Source organism: Polypterus senegalus, chromosome 11 (genome assembly GCF_016835505.1).
Source record: "Polypterus senegalus isolate Bchr_013 chromosome 11, ASM1683550v1, whole genome shotgun sequence".
NCBI classification, from domain to species: Eukaryota; Metazoa; Chordata; class Cladistia; order Polypteriformes; family Polypteridae; genus Polypterus; species Polypterus senegalus.
Window position 1 is genome coordinate 150,858,619 of NC_053164.1, and position 12,398 is coordinate 150,871,016.

At 36.1% G+C, this 12,398-nt stretch overlaps 1 protein-coding gene across 1 annotated transcript in view; it reads left to right on the forward strand.

Annotated features, from left to right (window-relative positions):
* The window catches only part of LOC120538621 (dynein heavy chain 10, axonemal-like), a 57,903-nt gene extending 50,425 nt beyond the window's left edge, over positions 1-7,478 (forward strand). The window contains exon 19 of the mRNA XM_039768007.1: positions 7,267-7,478. Coding sequence (XP_039623941.1) covers positions 7,267-7,478 — 212 coding nt within the window. The remainder of the gene's footprint in view (positions 1-7,266) is intronic.
* The last annotated feature ends 4,920 nt before the right edge of the window (positions 7,479-12,398 follow it).

A 12,398-nucleotide genomic window follows, 5' to 3' on the forward strand; every position in this document is an offset into this window, starting at 1 on the left:
ACCCACCCTATTCCCTGGACCTTGCGCCATCAGATTTTACCTTTTCACAAAACAGAAAGAATTCTTGGGTGGGAAATGTTTTTCCAACGATGAGGAGGTGAAGGAGACAGTGGAGAAGTGGCTTTCGGAGGTGGAGCAGAGCGTATTCGACGAGGGTATAAAAAAGCTGGTGCCCAGGCTAAAGAAGTGCATCAAAGTTGACGGCGATTATGTTGAGAAATAAACACATATTTTGGAACATACCCTGTAAATTTGGTTAAAATATATTCATTTTTCGTTTTTTAACAGCTGTTGTAACCTTTTTTTCTGGATATCCCTCGTTAAATTTAATGTTAAATTATTCTATCCATCCTGTGTCGCGCCAGTCCCAGCAAGAATACAGTGCGAGACAGGAACAATCCATGAACGGAGCGCCAGCTCCTTGCTAGCGCTGCGACACCATATCCTCACATGTTTATTTATTAACAATATAGATTATTTAAATTAAGTTAAAGTTTTATCGGTATAATATAGTAAACATATTTTGCTGCACTTCTTCTTAAAAATGATATCGTCATCATATATAAATATATACTTTATAAAGTGGCTCAGGCTGTGCAATATTATAACTGCATCCTAAGTTTACAGCGAGGTAATTGTACTTATAAGTACAAACAGTTCTACAAGGAGCACTTGATTGAGAGTGTTTATAGTTCTTGGGATGAAACTATAGTTCTTGGGATGAAACTGTTTCTGAACTACGAGGTCTGTACAGGAAAGGCTTTGAAGCATTTGCCATATAAGACCAGTTCAATAGGCAGCATGGCTGAAGCAGCGTGTGCTTGATGCTGTATACCGATAATTCTCTTACCGATCAGCTGCTGTACAGCTGTGATTCTCCTCTCAGATACAGTAATATAAATACTCTGAGTGGTGCGGTGAGAGTAATATGGAAAAAGATGATCCGCTGTGGCAACCCCTAACGTGAGCAGCTGAAAGAAGAAGAAGATGGTGCAGTGAGAGTAACAATGCTAAAGCAGTTATGATATTTGGAATAGTTTGACCATTCTGTGGACCATTATATTGCTACAGGTTAATTACAATCAGATGCATTAAACTAATAAACAATATGCAGTTAATTTCAGTGTATTTATAAAGCCGCGTCAGGGATGTGAATCTAAAAAAGAAAAGGAAATCACACTGGAACAGTAGCACTGCTTTGATGCTGGGTGCTGCCAATCTGCAAAACCGAGCACAGAACTTGCGTACGCCAGGGTATGAGCTACCGTGGAAATGTGCGCGGCTTAACGGCAAGTTTAGGTTTTATACATCGTGATTTGAACGTGGAAACGTTTGTATCCAACATTTTTGTGTGTACGCACATAATACATTTTAAATGAGGCCCCAGATGTTTACAGATATATATTTCAGACCTGGTAATTAAGTATACAACATCATATGAGCCTTGGAAAACTTGCTTAACAAAAGTTAATGAATGCATTTTTCAGGAAAGTTGGAAATTATAATGTTATTTTAATCTATTTACTGCACTTCACTGCCAATTTCAGTCTCATTTTTTTGTATGGGCACTACCATTATACCTTTTTTGAGCTTTCATTGTTGGTAATAGTTCCAGTTGCCATCATGTTTCTGGTGGAAGTGGAGATGGAGAACACCATCAAGTTGGCTGCTCTTTAAGTAGACAACACCCTGTTCTTGATTGTCAAAATCTGTGGATAAAGCTAAAACTAAGTCTGTAGTTCTAACCCATAACTTTCTCATGGTGTTAAAGGCTTTTTCAATAGTAGCAAGCTCCTGACAAAAATCTTTTGTTAGGGTATTGGGCTTTGGTATTAGCAATCATTTGCTCTTTTGGTTTTGGCCTCAGCCTATTTATGCTGTCTCTCATTTCCCTGTCCTCAACTATTCTTATTCTTCTTGGCAAGTTTTCAGCCATGGAAGAAGACTAATGTGAAAAAGATGAAAGGGCCGAGATGTCCCTGTGCAGATTGCTTTCTTTTTGTTAGTTTTGTTGTCTCGATGCTTGCTGAAGGGGAGAGAAGAATGCATGTTAATATAGGCTCTTTCACGTTGACATGTGTGGCATTCATGGAACAATATTCCACTGCAAATGCCATACTTCTGATTCTGTGAGCAATGCACTTTAACCAAGAAACCCTTCTGTCCGTATCCAAAGTTAACTACCAACACTGAGAATCATATGGAAAGAAATACAGTACTCTTAAGTTGACAAGATGATTTTAAGCAGATTGGAGCTTCATGAAGATCATGTCAGTGTGTACTTTATCATTTACGGGCTACTTTTTTGAGTGCCACCCAGTATAGTACCTTGAAATTCCAGATTTTTAGTTACACTATGTGCAGTATATTATATAAATGTGTCAAATCTAAGTTCATGTATTTTGTGCTGAAGTACACAGTATTCAAAATATCCATAACCTTATCATTACACATAACAGCCTGAAAGCATATATACAGCTTTATAAAAGTGAATAAATGATTTGCAGATAATTAAATAACTATCAAATTTCTGCATGTTTCAATTTTTTAGTCATCCACAAACTTCTGTAATTGTAGACAATTAATGTAATCTCCAACTGCCCTAATTTACAAATGTATTATGATAGCAGTATAACTGCAAATTGGATGGAATGGTACATTCATTTTTTAATAATAAGAAATCAAATTGAAATTTATAACATTTCAACATTACCCTTAATTCCTGTCTTTTGTAATTTTTTTCCATAGATTTATAATTATCAATATCACTGAAGTCATTAATTAGGAAAGTATCGATCATCATATTACACACACACACATGTATAGTATATATATATTATAAATAATTTTTCAACTACTGTGCTGTTACACTAAATTTGTGAGCTAGTTTGCTATTACACTAAATTTGTGAGCAAGTTTGCTTTATATGCATATCTGCTTTGCGCCATTTATTCTTAATGTGCTTAGTACAGTGGTTCCCAAAGTGTGCGCACCGCGGCTTCCTCACAGGGGCGACACGAAATATTATATAATACAACATTTTTATAATTTTATTTCCATTTTCAATTCAATGTCATAGGACTCGACATCTGGCGGACCTGACGCAAACCAGAAACTCGCTTAGTAATAACTGTTTGCGGAAGCCTCTACAAATGGTTACTAGATGGCCCTCTACAATAATTACGTTTCTCGATTGTTTTACTAGTTTGTAGACCTTTCTCGGTACTTTGTGTTCGTATGTAAATACCTGTTGGTTTCGCGCGGTTTTTTTTAGTGTTTGAATTTGTTTTCGGAGATTGTATCAACTGTATATTGTTGTGATTAAGTCGTTAAGTTTTTTGAAGTATTTCTTCTCATATGTACAGTATTTTTAAAAATTGATCAGTTTTTACTAAACAGTAATAAGCGTAAATAAATAGAAAATTAAGAGGGCACACCGTCAACCAGAGTGTGAAGAAGCACAACTATCGACAATATGACGACAGTTATTTGTACTTTGGATTTACGTGGACAGAACTAAATGGTGACGAGAGGCCGCAATGTGTACTGCGTATGAAAGTTTTGGCGCCAGAGTGCATGCTACCAAGTAGATGAAACGCCATTTAGAAAGCAAGCATCCCAGCATGGTTAGTAAATCTCGTGACTACATTACTAGAAAGTTAAAAGAGTTAAATCAACAAAAGGGTAGTTTTTATAAGCAGGCATCAATAACAAGCAATGCTTTGCTAGAATCTTACAAGGTGGAACATAGAATCGCGCTGACTTCTCTCATTCATGCTGGCTGACAGGCTGGCTCGCCCCAATGTCGCTCTCTCGCTCACCAACCCTTTTTCCTTTACCCTTTAGTTTTCATCTTTTTTCCCCCTCTCCTGTGCCAGCTAGTTCTTATATGGCTCCGTGGGCGAGGCGTCTCAATCGCGTTCAATTAAATTTTTTATGATCTTAAACACGTGTTATTTATTTTTACTTAACCCTTTAATAGTGGCTATTTCACAAATTAGAATTTGACTGTGGGGGCGCCTTGGGAAAACCTAGATTCAGCAAGGGCGCTGAGAATCGAAAAAGTTTGGGAACCACTGGCTTAGTAAGTTAAAAGAGAAAAACAAATGTAGTTATGCTTTTAAAATATAAAATAATTTTCCGTTTCAAATATTTGTCAGCATTTAGTCAGATTATTATGAATAGTAAACAGGTCAGAATAAAGTGTGGCTACCAGATTTTAAAAGGGCTCCAGTTTTCAAAACTGTGGAACACTAGTTAAAATGTCTCGCCAATATCATAGCACATATCATAAGTTCCCAACATTGTTTACACTTCAGAAAATCTACAACACATTACCAAAAAGACATGATGTGTATTATCTTTGATAATGTGACTGAACAATTTAATTAACATTCCAAAATGTAAAACTTCATTATCTTTCATATACATATTCGTCACGTCTTAATGATTCAGTCCATCATTGACGACGGCCGGCGTTGTGTCCAATTCAGTACACCTGTTATAAGGAATTCAGCGCGCCTTATGATTTGGCGCAGGCGCACTAAGGTGTGGTTGTCACGAAACTCCCCTTTTTATTTAACGCATGTTTCCTGCAAAAAGCATTTGTTATTCTGCTGCTTCCTTATACACTGCGATGTCATGAAGTCTGCGTTTTATGGTCACAGGTGTATTGCAGTCATTTTACGGGGCTGCTCTGTGATTGAAGGCGGACAGTAAACTCTGGTATCGAAAAGTGCTGCTAGTTAGCTGTTTCTTCAGTCGTTTTGAAGTGCGCACTATATGGTCTGTTAACCAATAAATCCTTCAACGGGAGCTCGACAAAAAAGAAGCATGAAAATCAGATTTAGTAAAATATTAACAATAGCAATAATTATAGTTAATAATTCATTATTTGACACCCAAGATCTCTGTGAAAAGACATTTAAAAGACAAATCGTTAAAATGAATTTACTAATCCACTTTCACGCCATACATGGTGCCTTGCTCCTAAAACATTTACTCAGGTAAGTATATTAGGATGGGATTATGCTTTTTGCTTGTGTAAAACATATAGAAATTATTCAGTCAGAAAAATGAAGAATAACTTGTAGTTTTGGGAAGTCAATCAAGATAATACCAGTTCCAATCACTTACTACAAATCCTAACGGTTATATTAACTGGTGCAGTCATCTGTTTTCTAAAAACAGAGCTAATTTGTTTTTCTCCTAATGTTTGCATTATTGCTATTTTTTACACCAGGGATATCCAGTCTTAAATGATGAACAAATAGAGAAATGGTACTGCTCTAACCTCTTCATAGCCGACAACAAAATCTAGGTTGCTGCCTCATAGCTTCATAGATCTAAATCTGAAACTTGTACCAGTCACTGTTTCTGTAGAATTTGTATGTTCTCCTGTTTTCTATGCAGCAATTTCTTACTCCAAAATCTACATTCTCTTGCCAAAATCCAAAAACATGAATGTCAGATAGGTACGTTAATATGCTTTGCGTTGTTGTGAGCATTTGCAGGATTGTGTCCTGTGATGGACATGTACCAGCTCTAAGGTTCTCGATGGGAATTAGTTGGTTTATCAAATGGATAAATGTAATTGTGAATTCATCATACAAATAAGTAAGTTTTCTTAAGATGCATGACATCTAATCAAAGCTATGGTGTAGCAATGGATTGTATACATTGTACAAGAGCTTACGAGCTTGGGGGGGACCCACTTGGGGCCGTAAAGATTTATAAAAAAAATTGAATACATTTTTAATTAATTAATTAATAATTAATAGTTTCAGCGGCATGTTTACACCATCACCAGCCAAGTCCAATCCATGATGAAATTACATATTTGGCAGGCCTACAGTTTACATGAATTTAGACTTCAGGAGTTCGGAGGCTCAGAGCCTAATCAGAGGTATAACACGTCCTAGTCTGCCTTACAGTGAAGTGACAATCCCAAATTTGACGACCTTTGGCGTGCTATAGCAGACATGAACGGAAGAAGATTTGAAGGACGTCACATGAATAATGCAAATATACATTGTTATCGTAAATAATTGTTTGATTTGATGTCAATAATTTTTGAATTTCAAACTCGTAAACAGTAAATCGTAGCAATTATGTTGTTAAGTTATGGTCCCCGTTAGCAAATGCAGAATATTTAAACAATTTGGCACTTTTAACACTCACCATACGGTGCCATGTCAGCCTGTAGCAGAGGTTCCTGCAAATATTATAAGAATGGTGCTGCTAAATGTCAGGCACGCCTGCAACAACTGAAAAATGTTAAGGTTACCAAGATTTCTATCTTCCTCAAAATTGAGCAAGGGCCAGTGGTAGTAACTGACAATGCTGATGCTGGTGAATCGTTGCAATGGCCATAAGCAGGTTATGCAAACAGTGCAATGAGTGAAATGGTTGGCAGTACCGAGTCTGGAAGTAGCGATACAACAGCTTCAGATCAGGTGCTATCTACTGAAACCGTTAAAAATGGAGAAACTACTAAAGACAAAAAAGCAATATATATGACAAAGCAATTTCCTACTGACAGGGCAAATTTCTTGGAACCATTGACACCTCTCTTTATAATGTCCATTTTCTCAGAACTTGTGTAAAACAGGTAGATTGTGTAGTAGTATTCTGTCAAATGGTGTTGTCGATTTAATTTGTTGCAAATTGAAATTGTTTAATTTTACTCAGAACAGTTTATACTTTCTAGCTCATATTTTAATCATCTTCCTTCACAAAGTTGTCTTGGAAAAGTAAGCGGGTCCCCATCTTACATATATTTTTATTCTACTACTATTACCCACACCTCCCACATTCCATTCCCACAATGTATTTTATTTTTGCTAACTTACAGCTGCTGTAATAAAGTGATTAAAAAAGTTATTACAAATTCCATTTAGAGTGCTGGTTTGTTTGTCACCAGCGTGTGATCTGATAGTGTCGTGGTCGCAGACGCCACTGCCCAGCCTGCCCCTAGGATCTAGTTGAGAATAAATTACTAACAGTTATGCCTTCAGGAGGGGCCCACCTCAGGGCGCTGCAAGCTAACTACGCCACTGAATCGAAGTTTATTCTTATAATGTTCTGTGTTTACCCTTTTTTTTTTAAATCAGTTAAAATTTTATGATGTTACTGAATGTATAAATTAAAAACTAAAAATGCACTGTATAATTTAAGTTTAATTTTTATTTTAAGTGTCTTTTTCATGAGGTTTATGAGTCTTAGTTACGACATTGCCTATTTTCTTACCATGTTTTTGAATTACAGGAATAGAGGATTTTTTTAAATACGTGAAAGAAGAAAGAGCAAAAGAAGTTGCATATTTGTGCCGAAAATACAAAGCAATTAGCCCACTGTTGATCAAAATTGAAAGCCTAGTTCTTAACACAGACAGCGGGAAAGCGCCAAAGATGGAAAAGTATTATACGCACTGGGAATACAAGGTGTACAACGCCCTTACTACTATGATTGTAAAGTAAGATGTTGCATTAACCTTTTATAACTTATACACTGTAGAAACCCTATAGGGGCAACACCTTAGTTCAACCCCACAGTTTCAGAGTCTTCTGTTACAACACTGTGTGGAGTTTCAATATTGCTCAGAATCTGTTTAGGTTTTTCTCTGTATACTCCTTTCACTTGCTAAAATCTTTTTTCATATATACAGTTTCTCACAAAAATGAGTACACCCTCACATTTTTGTAAATATTTTATTATACTTTTTCATGGGACAACACTGAAGATATGACGCCTTGATACAATGTAAAGTAGTTCATGTACAGCTTGTATAACAGTGTAAATTTGCTGTCCCCTCAAAATAACTCAACACACAGCTATTAATGTCTAAACCGCTGGTAACAAAAGTGAGTACACCCCTAAGTGAAAAATGTCCAAATTGTGCCCAAAGTGTCAACTTTTTGTGTCGCCACCATTATTTTCCAGCACTTCCTTAACTCTCTTAGGCATGGAGTTCACTAGAGCTTTACAGGTAACCACTGGAATCCTCTTCCACTCCTCTATGATGACATCACGGAGCTGGTGGATGTTAGAGACCTTGCGCTCCTCCACCTTCCGTTTGAGGATGTCCCACAGATGTTCAGTAGGGTTTAGGTCTGGAGATATGCTTGGCTAGTCCAGCACCTTTACCCTCAATCTCTTTAGCAAGTCAGTGGTCATCTTGGAGGTGTGTTTGGGGTTGTTATCATGTTGGAAAACTGCCCTGTGGCCCATTTTCTGCTTCAGTATGTCACAGTACATGTTGGCATTCATGGTTACCTCAATGAACTGTAGCTCCGCAGTGTCAGGAGCACTCATGCAGCCCTGAACCATGACAACTCCCACCACCATGCTTGACTGTAGGCAAGACGCACTTGTCTTTGTACTCCTCACCTGATTGCCGCCACACATGCTTGACACCGTCTGATCCAAATAAGTTTGTCTTGGTCTCGTCAGACGTTACGACACAGTTCCATTCCTACAACAGTGATGTAACCTGAATTTTGGTGTAAGTCGAAACACACCCTAGCCTAAGTCACTTACCTATCCTAACACATTTGCAAAATCATAATCTATAACATAAAAAAACAACTAAGCCACAGAAAAAGGAAAAGGGCATAAATATACTGTACTGTACACTGTACTGTAGTAACAGAAAAAATGAGTGTAAAAAAAAATCCTTACCTTTATTCCTTCTTGCGTCTCAATTTTTTAAAAGTTTTTATGGGAGTGAGCGTTGTAAACTCAAAACGTTGTATGTCGAGACGTTGTAATGAGGACAATCTGTGTATATATATATATATATATATATATATATATATATATATATACAGTGGAACCTCGGGTCACGACCGTAATTCGTTCCAAAACTCTGGTCGCAACCCGATTTGGTCATGACCCGAACTAATTTCCTTCATAGGATTGTATGTAAATACAATTAATCCGTTCCAGACCATACGAACTATATGTAAATATATATATTTTAAAGATTTTTAAGCACAAAAATAGTTAATTATACCATAGAATGCACAGTGTAATAGTAAACTAAATGTAAAAACATTGAATAACATTGAGAAAACCTTGAACAGAGAAAACTAACATTGCAAGAGTTCATGCTACAGCCTTACGAACCGCTCACTGTAAACACTTTTTTTTAATGAGTTTTAAGCATAGGGAAAAAATTAAAATTTGTATAAAAACTAACCATAAACAACCAAGAAAACTAACCTTGCATGCATGCACGTCTGGCCGAGAACAATGTACAGGGAGAGACTAAAATATGCAGAAATCATCAGTGTGTACGAACCGGAAGGGAAACTGGCTTGTTCATTACCCGAGTGTGTGGTCGTGAACAGATGCAAAAGTTTGGCGAACTTTTTGGTCGTAACCCGATTTGTACGTGTTCCAAGACGTTCGTGACCTGAGGTTCCACTGTATATATATGTAGATCTAAATTGGACTGCTCTGAATGATTTTGTTTTGTACATGAACTCCCACCCCCCCCCCAGAGGTCCCTGTCCAGCATTGATATATACCTGATGGTTGGAAGTTCCACGACCCAAAATTAAGTTAAGCAGGTGTGATGATTGATAAAGTTATAATTATTTTGGAAGGAATTTCTTTTCTAATTACTTTTAATTGCACTTTTTTGTTTGTTAGAAATATACATTCATTTAGTGCAAATTTGATGAAGAAGGGGCCACTCTTCCAAGTTGAAACATCTGTATCTCCCTCTGATATTACATTGTATCCTAATGCTCTGGAAATATATGATCTCACAATGCAGTGCTTTACAGATTGTTTGGACACTTCCAAGGTAACTTTGGTAAAGTTCAAGTTATTATTGCAGGTTGATTATTTGTATTCAACCAATAAACTCAAAAATTTTAAATTAAATTAAAGACACTTAAAAGTACAGTATGAAACAATGTATCTGTAACAATGTAAAACACATTTTGACAAGAAAGGGCCATTCAGCCCAACAAACCAAATAATTTTCTATATGCCTATCTTTTTTTTTCTCTTTTTCTTTTGAAGTGAGTCAAAGTCAAAGTCTGCATTTAAAATGTATCTGTATATAAAAAAATGTTCTATTACTTATTGAAAAAGAGAAGATAAAATTAACACTTGTTTTTGTCAAATCACTGGCAGCATTGTCACATGATTTTAAGCAAGTTTGCTGTTTATATTTTTCATTTTCCAATGGTGTTTAATTTAATTTCTGATCTCGCATTATTTACTGGAATTCAAGATGGCCATAATCATTTCAAGAGACACAGATGACGTCTTCTTCATTTATCCTTTCTGTAATTTCATCATTTTTTAATAATAATTTTAAAATGAAAATATCTTTTTGCCTAATATGAACCAGTGCAGGTCTGCATATCTTTTAGTTGGCACTGCCCTGATTATTCCAGATTCATTGAACCCTGGAAGGCTCAGATAGGTGAGGGGATCTGTAGACAATTCAAGAGCAATCCCAATTCCTTTAGTTATTGTTTCAGCCAATAAGCTCTTCCTCTCTTTCTCTGTGTTTCCTGATATGTAACCATACAACTTAAGTTGCTCCCTTTTAAGCTGTTTCATAGCATCACAATGGTTTCACAAAACTCCCTGAAGATATCTCCAAAGTTGTTTATTATTCCAACTCCACCTTCACAGTGTGTACTTGTTATTTTTTCCCAAGAAATTTTTGAGGTTGTTTACAGCAACTATTACAACAGAATATTATACAAATGATTTAAACTTTTTTCTTCTGAAGCCGTAAGGCCGCAACACTAATTTAATACACCTCCAAGAAGCCTATCCTTCAATTCATATCTTTAAATCAAAATTTAAATTCAGATATCCACTGTTGAAACAGTATTGAATATGATACAATTCAAGACTTATAGGAACCTAATTGTAAATGTTACCTTACAATGAAATCAATGCTACCTTCAAGGTGTGCTTCATCAGATGCCAAAGTACAGGAGAAGGAATATAAGAATATATAAGTTTGAAAGTGTGCTTCCTACTGGGTGCCCAAGTAAAATATAGATGAGATGAACAAAGGGAGTAAGTGATAAGTAAAGCCAAAATAACTCTTTTGCAGTCATACATACTTTGTACTGTAATTATTGATGTCTGATGGTGGTTTGTCCATTTATGCACCACAAAACTTGGTGAACATCTTTGCTTTCTACGAGTGGGCCTAATATTAGTATTAAATGGGATTAATTTAATGGGTCTCTCTCTTTTTTCTTTTTTTTGCACATCTATTTTGAAGGATTTTAGTTAACATTAATTCACCTAGCAAATGGTAAAATTAACTGCCTTCCTTTAGATATGTTTGAGATACCAGCCTATCACAAGGCAAAAATGCCCCAAAATATCTGTTACAATTTTGACTTGTTACATTATATACAATAACAGGTTACTGTTTTTGGCATTCCTTGTAATTTGTGTATTTACATAGTTCTGATCTGTGAGTTTTACGTGACTCATGTTTCCAACGTGCCTAATGCATGCATTTCCAGTCATTGAATCTGTGAGTGAATCTGTCTTCAATGAAGTTATCACCAAAATCACACCTTTTAAAATCCTATATTCCAGCTATCTGTTGTACCAGTGAGCCAAGGTTGGTAGTTCAGGAATATCAGACAAATCTGTGACTGAGTGGTTGGAGATGTTCCAGCACACTCAGTGATGGTGTCTGTAGCAAACCTGTTGCTAAAGTTTGAAGAGCTAGCAGTTCACTTTCTTCACTTGCCATTGGGGCCTTACATCAGACTCGGGGAAATTTTGCAGTTCTATTAGTTTTGTTAATAAAACCTAAAAGATTTTTTTTTGGCAAGATTTTGGACCGACATATCTTGCCTCATTTACAATTCCCTCCAAAAGGACATGACTGCATAAGAAGTAAATTCAGTAAGTTACTAGTTTATAGCCTACTTTAATGTCAGTTTTTTTGAGTAGTATTTTCTAAACCTTGTTGTGTAATCATATGCTTTAAAGTTGCTATTCATTTATATAAATATGCTTTCCAAAGACTTTTTAAGAGTTAAATTAGCTGTTAATGTTGATAAAGTAAAATCTTCGATTTTGCTGTGTGGGTTTATAATTAATTGATATTTTAATCAAGGTAGAGGAATATTAAAATGTATGTAAGCAGTTGAGGCTAATGTTAATTTTAAAGAATAAATTAAACAGCTAACTTACACAACAGGGTGAAATCAATTAGCAACATAGGCTGTCATATTCCTACCTGGGCCCTGTATTGGTGTTGGCACTGTAGCATGCAATGCAACAACAGTACACTCAGACCCATAGGGCCTGAACTAGTGTCTGAGATGCCTACCATATTTGCACTCCTTAAGAAGCAAAAATTTCATAAGATGGATGGGAGAGGAGAAACAGCCAAG